This window comes from Musca vetustissima, unplaced genomic scaffold, assembly GCF_032173495.1.
Source record: "Musca vetustissima isolate MV318-11 ecotype Yass unplaced genomic scaffold, APGP_CSIRO_Mvet_v1 utg24084, whole genome shotgun sequence".
Taxonomy (NCBI): domain Eukaryota; kingdom Metazoa; phylum Arthropoda; class Insecta; order Diptera; family Muscidae; genus Musca; species Musca vetustissima.
The window spans coordinates 16,594-43,161 of NW_026884702.1; the positions used below are offsets into that span (position 1 = coordinate 16,594).

General features: G+C 35.6%; 1 protein-coding gene across 1 annotated transcript; it reads right to left on the bottom strand.

The window, feature by feature from the left end:
* Positions 1-167: 167 nt before the first annotated feature.
* Positions 168-26,568, bottom strand: LOC133331701 (T-box transcription factor TBX18-like). Its single transcript, XM_061540078.1, has 5 exons — positions 26,478-26,568; positions 22,968-23,124; positions 8,482-8,749; positions 8,243-8,380; positions 168-1,487 (listed from the first exon to the last, which is right to left on the bottom strand). The coding sequence occupies exons 1-5, from the start codon at positions 26,566-26,568 to the stop codon at positions 168-170; spliced, it is 1,974 nt and encodes a 657-aa protein (XP_061396062.1).

Below are 26,568 nucleotides of genomic sequence, written 5' to 3' on the forward strand. Positions count from 1 at the left end.
TGAATTACAATACGAATAAAATTGTACACAGACCAAATACATATTTATTTACATTACATCATCACAATTTCGATGTTAAACATTCTCAATATGAATTCTTAGCTGATAGCACCATTTATGACACTTGAAAAAAAAAGAAATTCACCCGGTTAATTAGAAGCCCTCAACTAACTACCACCACCTAAAATGGCCGATATGCTAAAGCCTTTCTTTCTGCCATTGCTGGTGGTACTGTTGTTGTTGTTGCTTTGGCCGGGATGATTTGACTGGGCACTGTTGCATGACGGCGATTGGGGTAATGCATCATTTGTCGAGGGACAACCACCATCACAACCACTGCCAGCGGTGGTTGAGTTGTTGGTGTTGTCGTTGTCTGCAGTAGCTCCACAGCCAGCGAACATCGTTGGCACTGGTGTTGGTGTGGTTGGTAGCGTCACATCATCTTGTATTAATGATGAATCGGATGAGGAAAGATCGGCATCGTTTGTAATGCAATCGGAGGTGGTATTCGAGTTAATGGCAGTAACACGATTTGGCAACAATTCTCCACTACCACCATCACTGCCCCCGGCTGTCAGAGACAAATTCTGTGGCAATGGCGGAAGAAGTGGTGCTACAGGTGCTGTTGGTGGTAATATCGGTTGTTGCTGTGCTGCCAAACCGGCCGCCAAAAGAGATTCATGATGCTGGTGGTGCATTTGATGCTGTTGTTGTTGCTGTGTGGCAACATAGTCTGCATGTTGTGGCGGATACATGGGCTGGGGACGGCCAAAATAGGAACATGCTAAATCGACCAGTGAAGGTCGTAACAACGACTGCATATTTTGTTGGAAATGATGCATAAATGCAACGGATGTTGCATTACAGGTTGAACCACCACCGACACCATTGTGGCCAGCAGCTATTGCTGCAACCGCTGCCGCTGCGGCTTGTTGTTGAAAAATATTGCCACTATTGTTAACATAATCCAGAGGCAGTGGTGATGACATACTGTGGTTGGAACTGGTTTCCATGCCATTGTTGTTGTTGGTGTGCGTAGACATCGGTGATGCTGCAATGCAACCACCAGCATCCAATGATCCATGCAACGCTGGATCCAATGCTGCAATGGCGGCTAAATCGTTTGAGCGTAATCGTTTAATTTGCGCTGATGTTCCTCCAGCATCCATGTCCACAATGATATGATCATTAAAGAATGCCGTCGTCACTGGTTTATCCGAACAAATTGATGATCCCGACTCACTGATTGCTGCCGAGGATGCTGATGAGGCTGTTGTTATTGTCGTTGCTGTTGACGGTGGTGTAGACCCCGACGAGGAAGATGATGATAATTTCGTTGGCGACATGATTTCATGCTGCTGCCGCAACAATTGCTCATCGGCAGTAGGTGATGAAGACATTTTACGCTTGCAACGCGATTGACCAGTTTCACGAAAGCCCTTGGCAAAGGGATTATTGTCGATTTTTAATTTTGTGATGCGATCATTCTGAAAGAAAGAAAAAACGGACGAAGAAAGAGAGGAAGAAGGGTTAATTAAGAATTAAGAACATATAATAAATATGGGGTCAAATAAGTCTGGAAATAATCTTAAAGTTAAAAATAAGTAAAATGCAGAACAAACTATGTAACTGAACGAGCTATAGAAGATATGTAGAAGGGTCTTCTGTCTTCTTCGTAGAAGTTCTTCTGTGGTTGGGTATCCTTTTTTGAATAGAATGAAGTCATCTAACTAGCAGATATTTTTTGCTAAAGAATACCTGTGTAGGGTCTCCCAGTTTAAAAAAATGTTAAAGGTCGAATTGGCATATATAAAAGGTCGACTTTGGTATAAAATTCCTTAGCAATAGTAAACCCCTAGAAGGTTCTCTAAATATAGGGTAAAGTGAGTGATTGATTTATCGACGCTCCGACGAAACGGCTGAAGCTAGAATCTTAGTCCAAAGGCGTCAGATAAGGCAGGGTTGGAAATTCGCACTAGAAAGGTACGAGAAGTACTAAATACTATACCATTTGTATTTGGCGGAATGATAAAGCTAGAACTCTTAAATTTGGAATGACGGTCATGATCGAGTGCAGGATAGATTTATCAAAAGGGCTTTTGGAAATTATAATTATAAGTATCCGAAAAGTACTAAATTTGGTACAATTTCGTAGCATGTGAACGGATAGAGTTAAAAACTTGACATTTGAAATGCAAATCAAGGCTGAGAAGTAGGGTCCATATAAGGAAATGGTTTTGGAAGCGTGTACCACCAATTTAGTACAATTTGAATTTGGAGAAACGAATGGGTCTGGAATCCTACAATTTGAAATTAACATTACTTTCGAAATATAAGATTGGAATATGTAGATTGTTTTGGAAATATGTACTTATGTGTACGAAAAGTACAAAATGGAACTATATTTAGTATCATTTTTATTTGGGTGACCCGATAGAGCTGAAACACTGAAATTTTCTAAATAGGATTACTGCTGGAGCATAGGTTTGAAAAATTGTACTTATGGATACTAAATTATACTAAATTTCATACTAATGAGTACTAAATTTTGTACAATTTAAACTTTTATAGATTTGGAATCCTGAAATTTTGAGTAAGTGCCACTGTAGGGGTCTAGGTTTTGGATATGTACCAAGTTTTGGAAATTTCTACTTATGTGTACTAATTGGTGCCAATTTTCGATTAGGGTGAACCGATAAAGCTAGAACCTGCAATTAAGAGTTAGGATCACTGTTGGTATGTACAATTGGGGTATTTAGTAAGTTTTGGAAATTCGTACTAACGTGTACTTAATGGTACTAAATGTGGTACAATTTAAATTTTAGGAGAACCGATAGAACTCGAATTCTGAAATTTGGAGTTAGGATCATTGTTGGACTGGGGTATGTAAGAAGTTTTGGAAATTCGTACTAATGTATACTAAATGTTATTAAATTTGGTACAAATTGGATTTAAGTGAATCCATAGAACTGGAATGATACCAAATTTGAATAGGTTCACAGTTGGGGTGTAAAATTGGGTTATGTAGGTAGTTTTGGAAATGTGTACAAAATTTGGTACAATTTGAATTTTGGGAGAATGTTGAAGTCCTGGAATTTGGAGTTAGCATCAATGTAAGAGTATAGGATTGGAGTATATAGGAAGTTTTGGTACCAAATTTGGATTTGAGTGAGACGATGATAGAGCTGGAATCTTGAAATTTAGAATTAAGATAATATAAGTAGAAGAAGACATTTTGTGGTATAGAAGACGTGTAGGCATTCTGGTCATAGAATGCCTCTAGAAGTTCTAAAAGGCCTATATAATGAATTCTAGCTATGGAGACCCTGTAGAAGGCATACTACACAGAAAATCGGTGGAAAATATTCTGTCCACAGATGACCTATATAATGTTATCAGCCTTAGAAAGAATAGAGACTTCTCACTATGGCACTTCATAGGTCCTCTATCCTTATATTATCAGACATTCTAGGCATATATGACTTATAGAATGTATTTCCGACATTGAGGACCTATGAATGTTTCTCAAGGCATTGAAGGCATTTATAAGGCCTTATAGAATATCTGTAGGAGATGTATATGTTGTATGAATATAATAACTTCGGCGGTTTTTCGGTAAAAAGTCTTTTGGATATATAAAGTAATGTAGAAGGAATCTTATTAATATTAGACTGTCGAAGGCCTTATATTCATCAAAAACCTGTAGAATGTCATTTAAGGGGACCCCCCCCCATTCTCGGGGTCAAATTTTTTTTGATTTAATTCGATTCTACACTAATTCAAGAATGTCTCTACAAAATTTCAAGTGAAAATCTCAAGAACTCTTGAAGATATAGCCGATTTATTGTGTCAGCATCAAGTGACGGCTAAAGGGCTTCTCAAACTTTAAACGCGTTTTTCTCTTTTGCGAATGGCGGGCACGATAACTCAAAAACTAATAACCCAATCGATTTCAAATTTTTACACGTTTCTCTGTGAGTGTATAGCTATCGTATGAACTAGGATAAAGCCAATCGGTTAAGATCTTCCTTATTTGTTTTTGGTCAAAAATCGGCGATTTTTCAAAAATATTTTTTCAAAGGTCCGCCATTTTGTTAATTTTAGAGCGAAGTCAATAATCCTAGTTCATACGAGAGCCAGACGTGTACTCTTTCTAACACCGTTGGAATTTTCGGATTCCGATGTTCCAGTGAGGAGTTATCATGCCCGCCATCAAAAATAAGGACTTTTCTTTAATTACAAAAAACAACAACAAAACAATAACAAAATTTTTTTGTAAATTATTTTTCTTCTTTTTTAAATCTTCAAATATATATGTGCAAAGTTACAAACCTTAACAAGCATTGGTATTGATTTACCAGCCCATTGAAAATCTTGAAAAATTAAAATCGAGAATGGGTGGGGTTCCCTTAACCTAAAAAGACCAAAAGACCCTAGACGTATTTTATCTATGAAAGACACTTAAAGTTAGTGCCCGAAGAAAGTGTTCAATGCATAAAAAATTCTTCAATCGATAATTCTTCGATCGATAGATACGCAGTAGAAACCCTGTTATATTTACAGAAACACTTTTGAAGTTTTACAATCTACAGCATAATACCAAATATTCTATACGTAGTATATACGATTTTTACCCACAATTATTTTAAAAAATCCCACTGTGCATTTGAAGCTTACTATGAAAAAAAAAGAAAAACACCAATCATCGTTGATCTTGGCTAATTAGACATTGCAGAGAGGAAGAAAAACGAAGAGAAAATAATCATCAGACTGATGGCGACTCATTCAAATCATATTAGGCAAGGCAGACAAGAGAATAACCAGAAAAAACAAGCATCAGGAAACATAGGTGGCCAGACTAGACGGATATATGACCAACTGACTGACTTAACTGAACTAAACTGGCCATTGACTGCGTGGATCGGCGAAAAGAAAAATTGAATTCCGTTTTGAAAACAAAAACACAGCAAGAGCTCAAATTATGCCACTCATGCTCATTCAAGTGTTTTTGGTGGGTGATTCATTGCTGAGATGTTTGTCCAAAGGAAATGAAATTGGCTGGCTGGCGGACTGAGTGATGGCCATTAACTAGGAGGCATACTTATGATGATGACGACGTCTACGACGACAGTGGCGATGACTAAGGACTTTGCAATGACTAACAACTATTTTTTGGCAATCACCACAAAATGCAGCGACATGCACTTCCTCTTTTGGGCTGCAGCCGCTGAGCTGTTGTTCTTTGACTGGGCCTAACTAGCTTGTCGTCTAGTCCAGGCCGGACAGCAAAACAACGAGGATGTACGGGGCGTTACAAGCTAATTTGCTTGTTAAAGGCCCTACCGCTGTGCCATTGTTTATTTCGTCTGTCGTCTCTGAGTGATTTCGTCTTGTTTGGTTGGCTGGTTGGTAGAGAGCGACGACGTTGCAGTTTGTGTGTGTGTTTTTCTTTTGCAGACTTGAACAAATTAAATAATTAACAAAAAGAAAAAACAAAAACTACTACTACAAGTGGTTTCTATGGTTTCGGCCTCAAATTCAACAGACAACACCCCTCTGCCCCCTAGTGGTTAGTATGACCAAAGGATACCCATAGACAATTGAAAATTTGCAATAGGCATCTATGGGCTAGTCTCGGATGATTGAGACAATGTAAATATTGAATGAGCCAATGAATGAATATCCAATGTCAAGGTTGTTTTCTTTTTTTTTTGGCATTTCGTCTTCTTTTTTTAAGTGGCCGATTGATTGATCGATTGGTATTCTTGGATTTGACGTCGTCTACGCCTCTTAATTAGTTTGTCATTAACAAATAGACGGCAATTATGTACTTAAAATTGACTTAAGGTGGGCTTGTGGTGGCCAGAGTTTGGGTGTGTGTGTTTTTTTTCTGGAATTTTTCTTTTTTGCAAAAAATTGTTTATGGCTTCTTCTGTGCCTGGCCTCTTCAGTGCCTTGTTAAGGATATTTAACATTCAATAGTGGTTACTGCATTTTTTTATGAGAATGCGAATAATATATTATCAATATAATTTGACTCTTCATATATGAGGGCTGTTGAAAAACATGGACCTATATTGAAAAAAAATCGGAGAATGAGTTTCTTATTTACCAGAAATACGAAATGGCAAATTACAGCCGCTTCTTTGGGGGAAATTCAGTGGAACAGGGACTACGTCAAAACATGAACCCAATCGAAAATTTCCTACATATACACTTACCACCCTCCAAGAACCACGATTATAACCATTTCGTTTAGGAAATTTATAGTACTTAAACTTATAGGAACCTTTAAAAATATTCAAGGATGAAGATATTTATTCATCAGTAACTCCAAATGTCTGATTACAGCTAATTAAAAAATAGCTGAGTTTCAAATGCAGAAAGTGAGCCGGGACCTTTGTATATGGAGGCTATAAATAACATGAAATTGTATTAGATTAATTTCCAATTGATGCTTTTTCACCCTCAAAGAATCCAGTATACGAAATTATAGTCACTTCTTTGTGAACGATTTCGTAAAACGATTAAAGTTCCTATAATGGTTCGGGACTTTTATGTGAGGGCGCTATGCAGAACATACCCATATATCGAAATTTCAAGAAATAGGCATACTAAGGCCTTCAAAATGCCAAAAATATGTCCAGATATTTAAATATGGTCTACATCGGAATATGTTTTTATTCGCTAGGAACGAGGAATGCCAAATTAAAGCTACTTAGTTTGGAAAATGAGGTAGAGTCCTTTAAACTACAAAAAATTGGGGGTAAGTAAAAAATAGGCCTATATCGAAAAAAATCCTCAAAAAATGTTTGCCAGAATTTCAAATCATAGATTATTTGGTGGGACAAATGCGGTTGAGACCGACGTGTATCGAAACCTCTCTGCAAGGATATTTGTCACTCTTATAAATCTGTAATTATTGACACTTTGTTAGGAAATACTGCTAGGACTTTCGAAATATTGAAAATTGGTCTCATATGGAGGCTATAATGAAACATATCCGATGTCGAAATTTTTCCGCAAACAACACCCTGCAAGAACCCAGAATGCCAAACAACAGCTTCTTCGTTGGGAATATGCGGTTAAGACCCTCAAAATCCGAAAATGGGATGTACCTTTATATGGTGGCTGTTTTAAAACATAGATATATATTGAATAAAATTGTGAGGAGAAGTTTCTTGTTCCCCAGTAATCCAAAATTCCGTATTACAGCCACGTCACTCCGCAATTTTCCTATATCGAAAAACTCATCAATAATCCGGAATGCCAAATTACAGCCATTTCGTTGTTCGTGGCTAAGACCATCAAAATACTGAATATGGGCCCGAATCTTTATATATGGACTATGTCAAAATTTGAACCTTTATCAAAAATGTTCTTCACTTTTTTTAGCCAGGAACACAATATGGCAAATTACATCGTCATTCGGAAAATGCAGGTAAGACCTTCAATATACCGAAAATGGGTCCATTTATATGGTGGCTGTTTCAAAACATAATCCTATATTTGAAATTTTGTCAAAGATATTTTTACTCTCCAAGAACCCGAAATGTCAAAAACAGGCTAAGGCCTTCAAAATGACAAATATAGACCGAGATCTTTATATATGAGCTATGTCAAAACGCGGACCTTTCTCTTTCTTCAATTTTTTTTACACAGGAACCAATACCAAATTAGAAAATACTGCTAGACCCACAAAATACCGGAAACAGATCGGGATCTTTATATATGGGCTATGTCAAAAATTTAAACTATATTGAAAATTTTCTGTGAATAATCTTTTTCTTCGTCAGGAAAAACTCCCCCTTGGGAATCCGCCTTGTTTCAAAGCATAGATGAATATCGAAAATGTTATGCAAAGATATTTTTCAACGTCTCAGAAGCGGAAACACAAAATGACTGCCACTTTGATGGGCAAATGCGGTTGAAATCTTCAAAATGAAATACATGGTGCCTATATCAAAACTTGGACCAATAACGAATAATTTTTGCAAGTACTCGGAATATCACTTCGGTGGGAAAATTCTGATTGATCTTCAAAATACCTAAAATGAGGCCGTTATATGGGGCTATAATAAAACGTATATCGATATACCCCACATTCAATATCAATATTAGCAATATATGTTCAAAATTTCGAAATTCTATCTTAAATAATGCGATCTTTATCGTGATTTCAAAAGACCCACGGACTAACTGACGGTTAAGGCTAAATCGAAGGACTAAAACAATCTCTCACCTGATATGCGGTGACCGCAACAAATTCTGTTTCAGGAAACACAAAAGCCTGCTGGGGAGCCCATGGTATTTGTGCCAAATCAGAAGTGCGTATAACATGAATTCTCGGTTGGTATTTGTGCATGCTGGCCAAAACAATCTAGAAAAATTTAATTAAAAAAAGAATAGAAAAGAAAACACAATTAATCATAAAAGGAAATAAAAAACATCTGATCCGCTTCTCTCTAAACGCCTACTTACTTGACCGCTATTATCCAATGTGTTGTTGGTCAATTTCACTTTATTGAAGAGAATCGGTTGCGCCTGCCAATGTGATCCCGTGGCCGGACTATCCGGATGCAAGTACATACGTTGCGGTGACTGTGGCTCGGCACCGCCAGCTGGTACCCACTGTGACCCAGAGAATTTATAGCGGCAATCACCAATTGGTACCATTTCCAGTAGAACACAATAATTGGTGTCATCATCCAGACCGGACAACGACAATCGCATGGATGGGAACATACGTCTGGAAGGACACACAAACAAGGATCGCACAATACAATAAATAACTATTTCCAAAGAATAACAACAAGAACAAAAAAAAAAAAAACAAATAAAAATGGTGATAATGATGATGATGTTCATTTCGTTTATTAAGGATCTATGCGGAGGGATGTTACCGCACATTTTCTAGATAACCAAGCATTTTATTTGTTTTATCCACAGCCTATTTAGAGAAAGAAAACAAATGTTCATAAAATTGGAAAATGAATAGCACATTGTCTTGGCTGCATCCCCCCACTTCATCATGGTGAACAGCTCATTGATATCGTATAAAAGAACAAACTGACAAAGAAAACGAGCTATTGACTGATGGCAAGGGGGCGTTTCAAATATTTAATTGTGCGTTTTACAGCATTTCATTTAGGAAAACGAACGTTTGCGCATGCGTCTACGGCATTGTGCAGTATTGTTTTCTGTTTTTTTTTTCTTTACATGGAAGCGTAGGTGACTGAAAGTGTAGTTATTTTTTTGTTTTCTCTTTTTTATTTCAAACCTCAAACAAACATTTAAGCGCACCATGTCATTTCTAACAGGAAAATAAGAAAGTAGACCAGAGAGGAATGGCAGCAAATGTTATGAATATCTATGAACAATCTTTTTAAAATACACTACTTTGGAATAGGGGTATAATGACTGAGTTTCGATGGTTTATATTTTTAACACAAGTTGGTGGAAGATGTTCCCTCTGATAGAAAGAAAGTATCTGCTGCTCTAATTACCACCAATTGAAAAGATGGCAAAATCTCCAACTAATTATAATTAATTCGGATTCTTATGGGTATAAAAGCCCTTGGGGTGTGTATTAGGAAACCAGGAGGACTAATTCGCCATAGGTCAAGTTTTTGAGTTATGGCTCTAAAATGCAAGCATTTTGTATTTGTTTGGGCCTTTGCAGGTTATTTTCGAGATGACATGCCTTCAGTCGAATCGAGTGAGGAATCTTTTTGTATAACGTATCCTCCTTCTAATTACCACAAGAGGATATTTTGGCAACCCAATGTTCTGCAAAAATGTTGCTCATAAGTTTTTAGATCGGGTCCTCAAACACAAGAAATCGATTTTCTTATGTTGTATTATGTTTCAAATATACGCATGCAATTGAAAGCTAAAAACATTAGGAATTTACTCCCATGACCAAATGTTGGTTTTGGTTGGTCCATTTGCGGTATTCTAAAGATTTCAATTATTTCGATATAAATGTCAAATACAGTATAACAAATAAGCTCAACCGAAAGTTCTACATTGTATAGAATTGTTTATACAGACGAGACAAAACAACGAAATAAAAGAAATAAAAAAAGCAAAAAGATTCTGTACAAGAAAAAACCCACCACCACCAAACACACATTTCCAATGTTGTGTTTTTTCGCTTTCTCTCTCTAACAAGAAACCAACATTTAAACTTATATATATTTTAATTCATAAAATGCAGAAATCCAGACATTGGAAACACTTTCTGAAAACTATTCATATAATTTACGAATTATTTTTTCAGTGTAATGGTATCGCCTATGTACTAACATATCATCATTTGTAAAAAATGTTGTGGTGATAGTTGCGACCTGTAATTTAATTACAAGTTATAACGGAAGCTGGGCGAACGTACATAAAGATCGACTTGTTAAATAGTGAGTTTAAGGCCAATGGTTCGTGGTGCACTTTTTTGAACCAATATAAACATACCCACCCATAATATTGTAGGGTATAAATATATTTATACTTCTTTATTAAAAAACAAACTGCTCGGATATTTTCAAGGTATCCAAACTTTTACCGAAAATGGACTCCAACACATTTTAGTATTATTCTATTCTATTTAGTATCATTGAATATTGAATTGAATTTTTCTCTCAACCAAAACATACTTTGCATATTTTTGTTTGCATTTAAAGGGCATTCTGTAGATTTAATTTGATTTCAATTTGTTTGGCATTGTAAAGATTTTTGGGCATGCCTTTGCTGCTGTGGCAATGAAATCAGTTACCATTTCTTTCTGTTATTTTTGGCTAACCTTTTTATTCTAACATTGTGCGGGAGAGTGTGTTTATGTGTGTGTGTGGCTGTGTTCGTGTTCGTTTTGTTGAGGTTTGCATTGCTAACAAGGATCGTTTTGTGGTTGCTGGTAACAGCAGGTGGTTCGGGGTCTCTGGCGCCAATTTAAATTATATCGCATGAAAATGCATGACCTCGTTCTTTTTGTTGTTGTTGTTGTTGTATTCCCTTTCATTATGTTTCATTTGTGCGTTTTTTTGATTGTTTTCTCTCTATTTTTCTGAAATAATTTTTTGGTTATTTGTTCACGTTCTTGTTGTAGCATCTTTTCGACTGATGCTGTGGGTTCCCGTTTTGTCTGTCCTGCCTGTTTATTTTCTGAGGTTTACGCTTGAGGACCAATTTCAAACACAGAACAAAACAACAAAAAATGATTAATTAATTAAATTGTTAAATTTTGTTGAACTGAGTCCAAATATTGGGTTCATTAATTGCTTTCAAGGCTATTTGTGGAAAATGAGCCTATTTGGAGTAAATGTGTTTGTAAGAAGGGAAGGAAAACATTTCTAAAAATTGTATAGGGAATATTTTTAGTGAAATTCCTTGAAAATAAAGTAGGTGTATTATTGTATAATAGTAGTAAATGGAATTGGGCATCTAGTGTTTAGAGGTGATTTTAATTAAAATTATTCATTAGTTAATTGTGTAATTAGGGTTTTTTTTAGCGAACTGACGGGGTTTTACTAAGAAAATATTTGTTAGTTGTGAATCTGAAGAAGATTGACGGAAGACATGCAGTTAGATATGAACATCCTAGACACATTTACCAACCAAAAGGTCTGTAATTTGCCAGTTAGGGTTCTCTATTTAAATAAAGTTCACGCCCTATTTCCGGATTTAGCATTCCTGGTTCATATGGAGTAAAAAAGTATTAGCAAGGAATGATCCTTGTTTTTATGTTGGTTCAGAAATTATTTATGTATTTACTAGGACCATCTCCTGATAAAGTATATTAAAAGTTTGTCACGATCGAGATAACGCATTATTTGACGGATACCCCATCAGAATAAAATTCTATGTCGAGTTTACCAAGTCCGTCTTCCGTCCAGGTCGTATTTATGAAATTGGAGAGAGATCGGTTCAGATTTAAATATATCTCTCATAAATAATTGTGCACCAAACTCTCAATGTTTGATCGATTGTGACAAAATGTTGCTCAGGGTACTAAATTAAGTACGGATTGACGTACCTGATGTTATGCCGAAATCGTCCAATTTTATGTAAATGGTGCACCAAAGCCTCTATGTTTCGTTCGATTTACACGAGATGTTTCATAGCGTATTTAATTAAGTCTAGTATTATCTTTGCTAAGTTTCGTGAAAATCAGTTCAGATATAGTTCCTATATATATTTTCAACTGATTTTATGTAAATGGTGCGCTAAAGCCCCTATATATTTTTCGAATTACATGAAATTGCGCGTAGCATTTTAAATTGAGTCTGGAATGATATATTCAATATATAGTTGGCATCAGTTCAGAATTAGATATATCTCCTATATATACTCTCGTCCGATTTTGTGTTAATGGTGCAGCAAAGCCCCTATATTCTTTTCGATTTCCTCGAAATTTAGCATGGCATACTGAATTGAGTCTAGGCTGATGTGTGCCAAGTTTCTTTGAAATCCTATCAAATATGGATATAGGTCCTATATATATGTTTGTCTGATTTTATGTAAATGGTGATTAAACTCCCGATGTTTCTACGGTTTTTATACCCTTCACCACACTGTGGTACAGTTTATTATGTCTTGTGCGTATGTTTATAACAGGCAAAAGAAAACGAGATAGACCCATGGTTCATTTTGAGAATATGCATGGAATCACATTCTGAGTCGATTTATGTATGTCCGTCCATCTGTTGATGCTAAATTGTAAACAAAGTACAGGTCGCAATTATGATCCGATTTGGATGAAATTTGGTACCAGTCACTTATTCGGCCCAAGGACGAAGCCTATTGAGCTTTATTGGAGAAAATCGGATGAGATTTAGATATAGCTCCCATATATATATATATATATATATATTCGTCCGATTTTATGTAAATGGTACACCAAAGTCCCTATATTTCGTTCGATTGAACAAAATTTTGCACAGCTAATTGAATTAGGTCCATATTGACGTCTGTGAGGTTTTGTTGAAATCGGTCCATATTTAGATATAACTCTTATATATATTTTATCCGATTTTATGTAAATTGTGCACCAAGCTCCCAATATTTGTCCGATTGGGACAAAATTTTGCACATCATACTGAACTAAGTCCAGTTTGATGTCTGTGAAAATTTGCTCAAATCGCTAAAGATTTAGAAATAGATCCCCAAAATTTTGCACAATTAAGTCCATGACGTCTGTGATTTTTTGTTAAAATCGGTCCAGATTTAGATATAGCTCCAATATCTAGTTTCGTCCGATTTTAGGTAAATGATGCACCAAACTCCCAATGTATGTCCAAATGAGACAACATTTTGCACAACATACTTAATTAAGTCCAGTTTGATGTCTGTGAAGTTTTGTTGATATCGGTCCAGATTTAGATATAGCGCCCATATATAGTTTCGTCCGATTTTATGTAAATTGTGCACCAAGCTCCCAATATTTACCCGATTGAGACAAAAAACCAAACTAATAAACTAATCAAATTAATTATTCACACAAATATACGACCTTCAGGAGTCTTTTTAATTGTAGAATGCCTCTGTAGATATTGTGGATATATACGTAAAGAGCAAAGTTTCATTTTCATTCCCATCGATTTAGACCAACCACTTCAATCTTTCACACAAATTGTAAAGAGACCACTTCACTTTACTGAAACATGAAATACTCCCATCAAATTCAACTATAAATGAATGGCCAGATTTTGCAATCAAAATAAAACTTCAAATGATAAATATCCACCGAGAAGATAAACATCAAACAACAAATTAACAAATAAGTGGTTGCTATACACAAAGAAATACCAACGAATAGTGTTATAAACATCATTCTTAAAGAATTTATAACACACGTTTTCGGATTATCTCCTATTCGCCTAGGAATGCCATGCGGAGGCAGATGTTGGCTATAATGGCGACAGCGTCAACAGCAGCTACTGTCAATAATAACAAATTTGTTTAATTAAAAATTCAAATTGAAAGACCCATTTAAATCGCCAAAAGAGACACTTGTAGCCACTGCCTAAGACAAACAATATTTGTTCGAAGCCAAACCAAGCCAAGCCGATCCATGAACATCTGAAATCATTAAAGACAGCAATCTGAAAACAAGAAGAAACAAATCTCTCTCACAAGTCAAGATTTATGCCTGCTACCAAACGATCACAACACAAATCATGAATAATGTATGAATGACCGAAAGAATCGCTTAAACACGAAGTGGGAAGAAAAAGAAAAAAAAAAAACCTACGGATTTGGGGAATCTTAAAGAAAAAGAAATAACCTCATGGACCTCTATTTGTCTTTTGGTTATCGCTGGAAAAATACAATAACTTAAAAAAATCATTTATTTATGAACCTCACCATACACGTTGACTCCTTACAGCCTCCAATGGCAATGATCGTAAAAAAGCTAACAAGAAACGTGTATATATAGTTCGTTAACTACAAGTACCCACAACAACAGTGATATCCGAAACGATCATGAAGATGCAACATTGTTGGTTTTTTGTTTAAAATTTTTTGCTTTTAACGTGGCTTTGTCGCCACGTCTCAATGGCGGGCTGATGGCGGGTGGCTTCGCATATTTCACTCCCTTGTTGGCTTAGCTGTGAACCGAGATCAAGATCTTCTTTTGTTGGCTGTCGTTAAAAGTGTGAAATTTGTTCGTATTTAATGTAACGAGATGAACGATGACATGCTGTGAATATTGTCAACAATCGGGGATCAGTGTTTCAGTTAATAGCGGGTGAATTGTTTTTTATGTTTTCATTTTTATTATTATTGTTGCAGATAAGTTATTGCCGTTTAGCAAAGGGTTGCCAAAGCTACACAAATAAATATTAAGTAGTAATAAAATTTGAACAGAGAAACAGATGCCAATTGTAAACAAATTAAAACAAAATCAAGAATAATTCCTTAAATTGGTCAGGACTTTTCTGTGAGAACTATGCTTTTATATTGTAGTTACACATAAAAAAATAATTCGCATATTATATGAATTGTGTTTAGAAAGTGTTGACAATGTCGGGATTTCTGCATTTTATGAATGTAATTCATAAAACTTTAAATACTTGTTTCTTGCCAGAGAGAATGAACACAATTTAGTGTCTGTGTTTTGTGGTGATGGCGGGTTTATATGGCCCAGAAACTCTTTGTCGTTTGATTTTTTTTGTTTTCTTCTTTGTTATTGTCTTGTCTCGTTTTTTTATTAATTTACTTTTAAAACTATATTATCCATTGGCTAAGGCTTTTTGTTCGCATAAACACTTGTTTAATATTTTGTATTTATCATTCATGTCGAAATTATTTGGAAAATACATATGCGAATTCTGTAGCACCAATGCAGACATCGTTACGAGTGTTTTAATTAAAGAAACAATGGAATGCGGAAAAAACGGCGGTTGTTAGCAGCAGAAACAGTAGTCAAATAAACGATTTTCACAATCAGAGATCATGTCTAAAGACAGGGAATTTTATTTTGATCTAGAATATAAATACTTTATGGGATCTCCAGAGATGTTACAAACGGAATAACAAATTTAATAAAATTTAAATTTAAAAAAATTCTCTTGGTTTGTCCTTTTAACACTCTCTTAAGCATGTAGGTGAATTGAATGTGGGGTACATTGAACAACCAGTTTTCATAAATAAGACATTTAAAGTCTTAAATAATATCTAATATTGGGGGATTAATTGGGCGGAAAACTGAATACCGAAATATCAGTTCGTCTGTTAACCCATAATACAATCCTATGACGATGATCCGAGCAATGTCTGTACAGGCTCCGTTTAAACTCAAAAACCGAATGTATGTTCACCTTTCTTGACAAACTTACATGTTCTTGATTTTCCGCCATTAGAACAATTATATACAAATTTAAACATTCGGTTTGTTGCTCAACACATTTCTTTACTTCTCTGACATATCAACACTGGTTTGATATATATTTTAATTAGCATTTATATCAAAATAATTTGGAAAATTCATATGCGAATTTTGTAACACCAATGCAGATGTCGTTAGCTGAGTTGTAAGGAAGCAATGAAATGGAAAACTAACCGCAATCGAGTTAGTGGTTAGCAAGAGAAACAGTTGTTAAACAAACGGCTGTAAAAATAACAACCACCAAGTAAAACTAACAACCACCAAGAGAGTCGGAGAACGATTTCTTAACAAAACACAGCCGAACAACGAACATGGTATTGGTTTTATTCTTCGGAAGAATACATTTGTGTTTATCAAGAAATCAGAGAGAGAGGGAGAGAAATGACAGCAAATAGCGATAAAGTAGATCGAAGTAGGAAAATTATTTTGATGTTAATGAAATGTTCTCATGGTTATAAGAGGTACGAGGTACATGTACAATATGGAAAAAATTAACCATGATAGGAATTAGGAATATATTAATTGAAATTTGTTTCTGTGCATATGTTTAAAATTAACTAAGCATGGCAAAACTTGTCAGCAGAGGGATTGACGGTTAAAGAATTCTTGAATGAAATACTACAAAGTCTTTCCAGAAATGGTTTACTATATAAGAAGTAAAGTATATGAGTCGTTTATTTTGAAAGTGGTTTAAGTGCATTTTGGCCTATATTGAAGTATTTAGAGGTTTGGGTTTGATAGAATATATAACGTAATATTTTTTTTAGTTTTCTATAAAACCAAGACTTGTATCAGAAGCTAAAATAGACTTAAACCACTATCAAAATAAACGACTCATTTGTTAGATAAATATAGAATATTTAAAGAAAAATCCCAAAGAAGGTGATCCCATTTGACCAGAATAATGTACCCAAAATATAAAAAATCTTGCAATAAAAATAACTAATTCCCAAACTATGACATTTCTTAAAATGAATCATTATTATAAAATGTCTGTCTTCCTTAATGAAAGACAGTAAGACATGAGAGCTATAAGTTCCAATGGTTCTCACAATCTACAAATATTTGGCAACACTATGCAACCCTATTCGCAGATGATAACAACAATGATAATATACCTTTTTTATTATTTTCCTAAACTGGCGCCACCAAAATTCGCATCCTTACTCTACAAGAAGTGCAATCTATACTCTCTTACAAACCACACTCACACCAAATTTCCCATAAAAGAAAAAAAAAAAACACTTACGAAGTAGCAAAACAACACATCCAAAAAGAATGTCCCTTACGAAAAATTGTGACACGGTTCAGCTTTAACAAGCCATGGCATATTTCATTTAAACGAAAACTAAAGTATAGAGATAACGTTTAACACGTAATTTATAGGTGTTACATAGTTTACGTAACGTTGCATGGTAGTAGAAACAATGCCATCGCCACCACTTAAACGTGCAACATTTCTTGGCCATATCAGCACGCTCTTATCGTCATAGCTGGCTAACAAGATTTCAAGATTTATAGCCACATCGGACGAGCAAAAAAGAAGAAAGCCTAAAATGCCGATCCTTCGTGATCGGCCAAAGGAAGAAGAGAAAACACACACTCACACGGCAAAAAATGATGATGCAGCAGGAGGACCCGCTCACAACGGCATTGAAATCAGTCATGTCACATCACCAAAATACCAGATATCCAACTGAGTTCTCAAGTCATAAATAACCCAGACGCCACATTACGTGCTAGCAACAGGCGCTTGTGATGTTGTTGGTGTTGTTTTTGCTTTTGTTATCCCTTAAGACTGGCAGTTTGGAAAATGACGACGATGATGATGATGACATTCCCAACATTATAACATTGATGACGACAGTGGCTCTCTCAACTCTCTGTTAACGTTCTTATCATATCTTTAAAATCTTTTCGGTTCGTTTGACAATCGATTGCCGATGTGTAGCTTCTTAGCGTAAGTGTTGTTGGTTTTGTTTTTGTATGTAGTTGCCAGCAACAAGTGTAACAGGTACATGTTTGGAATTTGGTTAAGGGTGATCTTGTTAAAGATCTGATAGGTAACAGGTGAAATGCAAATTAGAAACTAAAAAGATTAAAAAAAAAATAACATCAACGTGGGAGAAAAAATTTCTTAGAGAAAATGAAATGTATTCTAAACGAAGATTAACCAAAAGAAAATGATTTTTATACCCTCCACCATAGTATGGAGGGTAAATTAATTTTGTCATTCCGTTTGTGACACATCGAAATATTCATTTCCGACCCTATAAAGTATATATATTCTTGATCAGGGTAAAATTCTAAGACGATCTAGCCATGTCCGTCCGTCTTGGGTTCTTATTGGGTACCAAATTGCCCCACTAAAAATTATAAATATAGGTCCACTTTTTCTGGTAGCCCCATATAAGCGTACCTCCCAATTTCCAATTTTTGGGGGGTTTTGACCGGATTTTTTCACCGAATTGGCTGTAATTTAGTATTTTGAGTCCTTAATAGGCACCAAATCTCCCCACAAAAAATTATGAATATAGGTCCATTTTTTCGGATAGCCCCCATATAAGGGTTCCCCCAATTTTCGGTATTTTGGGGTTCTTGAGCGCGTTTTTTAACCGAATTTGCTGCAATTTGGTATTTTGTAGTTGTATATAGTAACAAATCTCCCTACCAAAAATTATTAATATTCGCCCCCTTTTTGGGGTATTCTCCATATAACCCCCTTTTTATATTAAAATAGTTATCTGATATGTTCCGCGTTTTGAGTTTGGTTCTAAGACTCTGTTGTAATCATTTCTCCTGCGGAGGATAGCGAAATATGAAATTATAACGTAAGGTTCGATAATGAACTATAGCCGCATTTAGACCTAGCCCCTGTGTGGAGGTTCCAGAAAGAGTGACCGATTGCATACACCCTTATTAGCCATAAGGCAGAGGGTATAATTATCCATTAAAAATTTCTGAAATTTGTATTATGGTTTACAGGTCCACTTTTTGGTATGTTCCCTATATTTTCATTTCTAGTATATGTCGGTATATCTATGGTGGAGGGTATCCAAAGTTCGGCCCGGCCGAACTTAACGCTTTTTCACTTGTTAGAATTGTTTCTAACCGGTAAAGATTTGGAATATTTTCTTATATAGACGATTAGGAGAATACATGATTCTCCTGAAAGAATAACATTATATAGAAAATTATATAGAAAAGGTATTGTTGTAGGTGGACAGAGGCAGACTATCTTGTTATTTTATATACAGAAGACCCTGGAGTTATCTATTATATGAAAGACATGATCTTAAAAAAGGGTGGAAACCCTCTGGTATGTATTGAAACAATTGATTGTTTTATTCTTATTTAGTCATGTATTCTATATAAGAAGAAAAATAGCTTTCATATATAACACTATGGTACTTTTTATATAAAATACCGGAGCATATTCTTATACATAGAAGGGCCAAGATCCATCGGGTATATCGAAATTTGTATGTCTTCTTTATATAAAAGTTCAGATGTGTCCTTATATCCTCCAACATAACATTTAGAGGATATAACACGTTGCAAAATCTCAAAACATTCGTCGGAGACCCCACAAATGCCATGTTCTTCCGACTATCACGATGATTTGCACATGCAGTACTAATATGTACTCCTAGGATGTTTGATATGGAAAATGGGATACATTTATATACCACGTATATACTAGCCCCAATTTCTATATTTTCAAGGTTTTAACCGCATTTTGAAACATAAGTAGCTGAAGTTCGACATTCCGGTATCTTGGAAGGTGATAATCGCCTTTAGACGATAATGGATCCCACCGAAATGTTGTGGTTCTTGGAGGTCCAATTTTGGACAAAGCCCCACCACACAAAAGGTGGTGGGGCTTTGTCCAAAATGTCGCAGGGTTTGAATTATTTTGCAACCAACGGTGTTGTGATTTGGAATTTTCACTTCTACGAAATGTGTATAGCCTAGATGAGACCAGAATAGCAATCAACTGGCTGAAGAATAATAAAGTAGCTGGTGCAGTTGAATTACTAGCCGAACTATTCAAGACCAGTGGTCAGATGCTGATCAGAAGTATGCTCCCGCTGATTAGTACAATTTGGCTAGAGGAAGGCATGACCAATGATTGAAACCCCAGCACCCCGTGTCCGGTGCACGAAAAGGAGACAAAACGATATGTTCCAAATAAAGAGGAATTAGTTTCCCAGTCGCATATCCAGGGTCTTGTGTGAACGACTGAAGCCAATTGTCAATGACATTATTCAAGCAGACCTAGCAAATCTACCATAGATAAGATTTCCACACTACCCCAAATCCTAGAGAAGACCCAAATCACATTCCACTTATTCATAGTCGACTATGAAACCGTATTCGACATCCCATATCCGCTCAGAGGTGTTTAAAACCATGTCTGATTTCGGCATTTCTGCGGCTATTCATACGGCTATTCAGGACAACTTAAACTGGCACAAGATCAGCAGTTAAAGTCGGAAAGGACAAGACAAGGTGACAGCCTCTCATGTGACCTTTTTAACATTCTTCTCGAAAAGATCATACGCGATGCAAAGGCGAACAGAAATGGCACTCTGTACACCAAGCAACACACGTTACTCGCCTACGACGATGACATCGACATAATGGGTCGAACATTGCGAGCGATTACAACCACCTTTGCACAAATTGAGAAGGAGTCTGCCCAAGTGGCTGTGGTAGTAAAAGGCGAGAAGAAAAGTTGGTAGTATCAATGCGTAGGACGTTCTTTAGACTCGGACCAACTGTGGAACTTGAGAACTACAGCTTCGAAGTAGTCAAAGACTTTATATACCTTGGTACCGCCATAAATAAAACTAATGACATCAGTTTTGAAATGCGAAGGAGAACAGATGCTAATATGATCTAAGTAAACAATTTAGAAACAATGCCACTTCTCGCCAGACCAAACTCGCACCCTACAAGACGGTGATACTTCCAGTGCTGGTATATTGATCAGGAGCATGGGTACCTGCCCAAGTAGATGAGTGTTTGAAAGAAAAAATTTCCGAAAGATCTAAGGGCCGATCTGCGTCGACGATCTGCGTCCAGTGTCGAATGAACCTCAAGCTATAGCATCTATATATAGTCAGATGTATCTGGCTGCCCAGCTCAAAAGGCATATTAAAGCGAGAAGGTCAAGTGGAGGATGACATATCAAAGCAGGACTTTCAAACTGGAAAAGACTGTGCACAATATAGTTTTTAAGTTCGAATGCTGGAACAAATGTTCAGCCTGGAGTCATCTAAGTATGTAAGTGCCACATTTCCGACCGAAGGAGATATAACTTGAAACAGTTGAAGGGTGAAAAACGTCCTTGCAGAAAATATTGTATATGGGTCCATGATTTGATGGAGCTCTATACTATGTTCCAGTTCTATTCTCGGCATTTTGAAGTCCTTAGCCGCATTTTATAAAATAAGTTGCTGTAATTTTGCATTCGGCATTTGCGAAGATTTCCGCATTTTTTCAATGAAGTGGTCGTAATTTTGCATTCGCATGTTTATAAATAATATATATGCCCTAAGAGGATTTCAAGCCGAAGTGACTGCAATTTCATTTCAAATTCTAAGATAATAAACTTCTTCCGAGACAATTTTCATATGGGGACCTTTTTGAAATAACCCATATATTTTTTAATAAAGGTCAATGTTGGGACGTACGAATGTTCCATACGAAAGACCTTCCCAATTTTTTGCATGTTTAAGCATTTATTTTCTCAGTGGATTTTACAACTTGCAAGATCCATACAAAGGTCTTGCGATGGGTACAATAAGTTTGTCCCGCCCGAATTTAACGGCGTTATCACTCGTTATATTTTAGAGACCAAAGCAGTGTTGTCGTTAAAAAAAAACAGGATTAGGACCAAAATATTTGTGTGTAAGAATGCACCAAAATCTGACCATTTAAATGGAATTCTCCTAAATTAATAACCTAAAAATGGACCGAAATGGCCAATCATCGACACAATTTGGTTCGAAATGTCCCAAACGGCAACGCTGGACCAAAATGTCTTCTGTTGTATAATACACCATTGTGGTTTTATTATTTATAACCCAATGGCTTCCATTGTTTATTCGTCTAGTAGAGTATTCTCTAAAAGAATCATATACTAATAGATCACAAGAATTTTCTTATAGAACTCGCATCCATTAATAATGCAGGTAAAATATATCCTTCATATACGATCTAAAAGTCCGGCTTCACTTCAAATTTTGTTAAAAACAATAACATAGCAGGAGGTCCAGGCCACAGTTCCCTGCATTAGGAAAAACAAGCAACAAATGAAAACCTCAACATAACCTTAGCTATGTATGAATTAGAATGTGATGAAAATAATGTTGTTTTTCTCCGGTATCTGATATTTGTGTGTGAAAAATCTTGTCGCGCCGTTGTTATATTCCGCAGCTCATTTTGGCAGGCGCCGTTAACGTCGCCGTGGTTTAATGAGCCTCACTTAAAATGCAATTTCATCTCATTTCCATTTCGAAGACACTGACTGGTCGGTTTTGTGTGTGCTTGTTGTTGTTGCTATTCATAATGCAACAGCGACGACCAAGACGATGAATACGACTAGGACCACGGTAACTGTGAGTTTTTGTATGATGGTGTTAATGCAATCATAAAAATCTATTTTCTTTTCCATGCTGTTGCCTGTTGTTGTTCTACTGAGCTGTACTGTCGAGCTGCACTTAACCTCAAACAACAAAAATAGAATAGATCGCCGAGTTCCCTTTTTGTGGTCGGTCAAGCAAATTGCCATGGCATTGTTAAGGCGCGATATTTTTCGAGTTCTTGTTCCCTGCCAAACAAATTAGGAATATTCTGATCCTAAACAATGTTTGCCTGGCGTCTCTGTCTAATAATCCTTAATTGATTTCCAAACAAAAACCGAATCGGTAGAGAAATAGCGCCATGCCAATAGCATAAATAAGATGAGAGCGCCAGAAATATATTAGGATGTTTGTACATAGGTATATGAGTATGTATGTATGTATGTGCAGTTTGGTATATGTACTACCTGGTGTGTATCGAACCACCTACTTACCTTCCACTTTTCGTTATAATCATTTCCGTTCCAATTTGATGGAATTGCTTCCACAGTTCATCGTTTTGCAATTGGACATCGACACCGGGTAATGTTACTCGTGGTGGCATTATCACATGTCGGGGCATCGGTATGTGCATCATGGGTGGAAAGGGATCTGCAATGAAATTATAAAAATGAATTATTTACATTAGGTAATTTTAACAGCCGCCATTTTCAGTTTTTAGAATTGAAAAAATGTATACCCAAAACATTTGTTTTTTTTATCTGACAAATTGTTTAAATAAAAATTGGGTGTCACGATACTGCTGAAATTACTGCACTACATACTACGATATAAAAATTTCACTCAATAATATATAAAAACATAATTTTTAAGTGGTTATTTATGTGGCTTTACAAAGGTCGTATGTTGATAACATGTATTTATTTTGCCCTGATGCGAAACTTGCATATGCGAATAAAATTCAAATTTGCCAAGGTTCGACATTTGTCTTCATTTTAGAAACAGCCCTTTTCAAATCAGATTTTTGTTGTAGCGATGGATACTTAATCCATAACACCTACAATTGTTCCATGGTATACACATGTTTTTGCGCATCCGTTTTGGAAGTGTGTTGATGGCTCAGAATGATAAGTGGTCTGGCAACATTTGTGCTGCTCCGAGGACAGAAATTCGAGCCCTAGCCCTGCTCAACCTTGACAAACCTTGACAGGGCGAAGTAAATACAACTTATTAACATACAACTTTGGTAAAGCCTCATAGCCGAATACCGAAATGCGTCACATAATGGTGGGTACGTAGGTTCTTCTCCTGGCTTGTCTTTCCATTGCAAAACTTATATCATTAAGCTCCACTCGAAAGAGGATAAATAATCACTTAAAAATTACTTTCAAATGACCACTGCCCTTACAACGCAAAATTCAAATAATAAAAACATAGCTTTTATAGGTCGATTCTTTAAAAATATAAAGTAAAAAGTACCCAAAAACCAAATGTTTATAAAAATGTGTATAAAATTAATGATTAGGATAAATTCAACAAATAAAAAAATATTTTCAACTGCATGCGTGTACATTAGGGTTATGATTTTTTGACAACCTCGCATCAAAGTATCATGTTTTGATGAGATTTACATGAGATTAAATAAAATCGTAATGTTAAAAAAAAATATTTATTAGCATTTTTAAGATTTTTTAAGAGTTTGCGGAAATCATAAAAAATAAATCCATTACTTTCAATTAACTATAGGATTTTTTTAACATGCTTCGGAATGTCCGAAATATCCGCTTTGTCTTATGATTTGTTACCATTTCAAAGGTAACTTCATAACGCCTCTCTCATAGAAGTCCTGCTCTCTATTTGCAAAAAACTCTAATAGTAGATTTTCACAATCCTCCCGAGGTACCAATTTATCATTAAAGAATTGTTGCAATGCAAGAAAAAGATGACAATCGCATCCGGACTGTATGGCGGGTGCATTAAAACTTCCCAACCAATTGATATCTTCAAACGGCGTTTGGCAATATGGAAGCAACTAATAATAAATAATCCCCTTCCAGTCCCACCAATTTCAGAGCAGAACCTTCCTGGCCGTTAGTCCTGGTTTGGCCACCGTTTGTGGTGCTTCACCGCTCTTTGACCACGATCGTTTTCGCACAGGTTTATCGTATGTGATCCATTTCTCATCTTATTCCGTTTGGCCAAGGCTTCGCAGATGGATATTCGATCCATCCTATTTTTTCTATTAATTAGTGTGGCACTCAAACATCGAGCTTTTGCTTTTTGTAAATGTAAATGGTTTAAAACAGTTTTATGTTCGATTTTTAGTTTCTGGGCGATGTTACTCCTGCTAACATGCCGGTCAACTTCGATCATTTCTTCGATTTTATCGACATTTTCGAATGGATTTCTTTTTATCCAATCTAATATATTTTATGTTTCGACTAGATTAGTTCGAAAATGGTAGATATAACTCCGTTTCTTCCGTGAAACTTATATAAAGGGTGATGTACCACAAGACCCATTTAAATAGTCAACAACAAATTCTTATATATGTAGGCCATGATTTACCACTTAAACTGAGGAAACGTCCGATAAAAACTATGGGAATCACGGTCTTAAATAGTGCATGAATAAATATATTGTCCTTTTTAATGTAAACCAACTCACATGTAGTACACCATCGAATACACCATTTTAAAAAGAAAGTATCTAAATTCGGCCTGACCCATTTTTTAATGCATTATAATTTTTTTCGGCTATACCATTGAAAATACCGAAAATGATCTTTACATGGAAACCCTACCGAAACATGGATCTACGTGTGAAAAATGTTCTCACTCTCCAATAATCCAGAATGCCAAATTTCAGCCAGTTAGGTTGGGGAACTTTGCTAAAATTTTGAAAAATTGGTTCTCGAAATAAGTAGAAAGAAATATAGACTTATATTGAACATGTGAATAAATTGCTTATCTCTGATTTCAAAATAGCAAATAGTAATGCTACAATATGGTCACTTAGGTTGGGAAATGCGGCAAGGCCTATTAAAATACTTGTAAAGGGGTCAGTCGTTTATATGAGATTTCTGGTAGATATATTTGCCACCCAATAATAGCTCAAAATGTTAAATTATAGGCAATTTGATATCAGATGCCGTATATTTGGGCATTCCAAATATAATCTTATATTTGGCTCGGCTGTAAAAGCAATTTAAAGCTTTAAAATCGAGTTTGGGATGAACGGTTATATGGAGGATATATCAAAGATCATCGGTGTAGTATCAATATGAACGCAAAATTTCAGCTCTTAACTATTGTGTGTGTCATTTTACCTGTTGCACACAAACACAGACGGGCCTTAATTCGACATGGAATTTTATTCCGATAAGGAATATATATACTTCATACGTCGATTTTTTCAGCATCCAAGTCAAAAATATTCCATTGTACATTTATCGACATTTCTACACTCAATTGATCATTACCGATTTACATAAATTGGGTTATTTCTTATTTTTTTTTTTATGTTTAGCATTATTAAGTGGCAAAATATGTATTGCAATCAATATAATTATTGATTAAACAAAAAAATATGTGTGTACCTCAATAAATTTATCCCTGGGAGCGGACACAATATTTGGTGGTAAAAATACAAACAGTAAAATTCAATGGAAGCTTTTTTTAAAAATACCTATTTTTATATGAAACTACATTTTTACCCCACGTTTAAAAATGTACATTGTACTTTTATCATTTAAATTAACCCTTCGTCAATTTTACCATTAAGTAGTAGAAAAAGTGTATTCGATTTTTGAAGTTTAATAATAAAAATATAAATTTGTAAAGATAATTTTCGGGCACTTTATAAAAAAAGTCGATTTAAATATAGATCATATGTATTTTTCATCCTCTTCTACTAAAAAATATTTGAAACGAAAAAGATGTTGCCTTTAGTTTCCGACGGCATTTTTAAAATATTCCAATTTACTTAAAAACAAATACACTTACCCGGTATACGTTGCATGATCTGTTGGCGATATATTTCATGGGCGATATGCTGTTGCATACGCAAATCCACCAATTCATTCATGGTGATCAT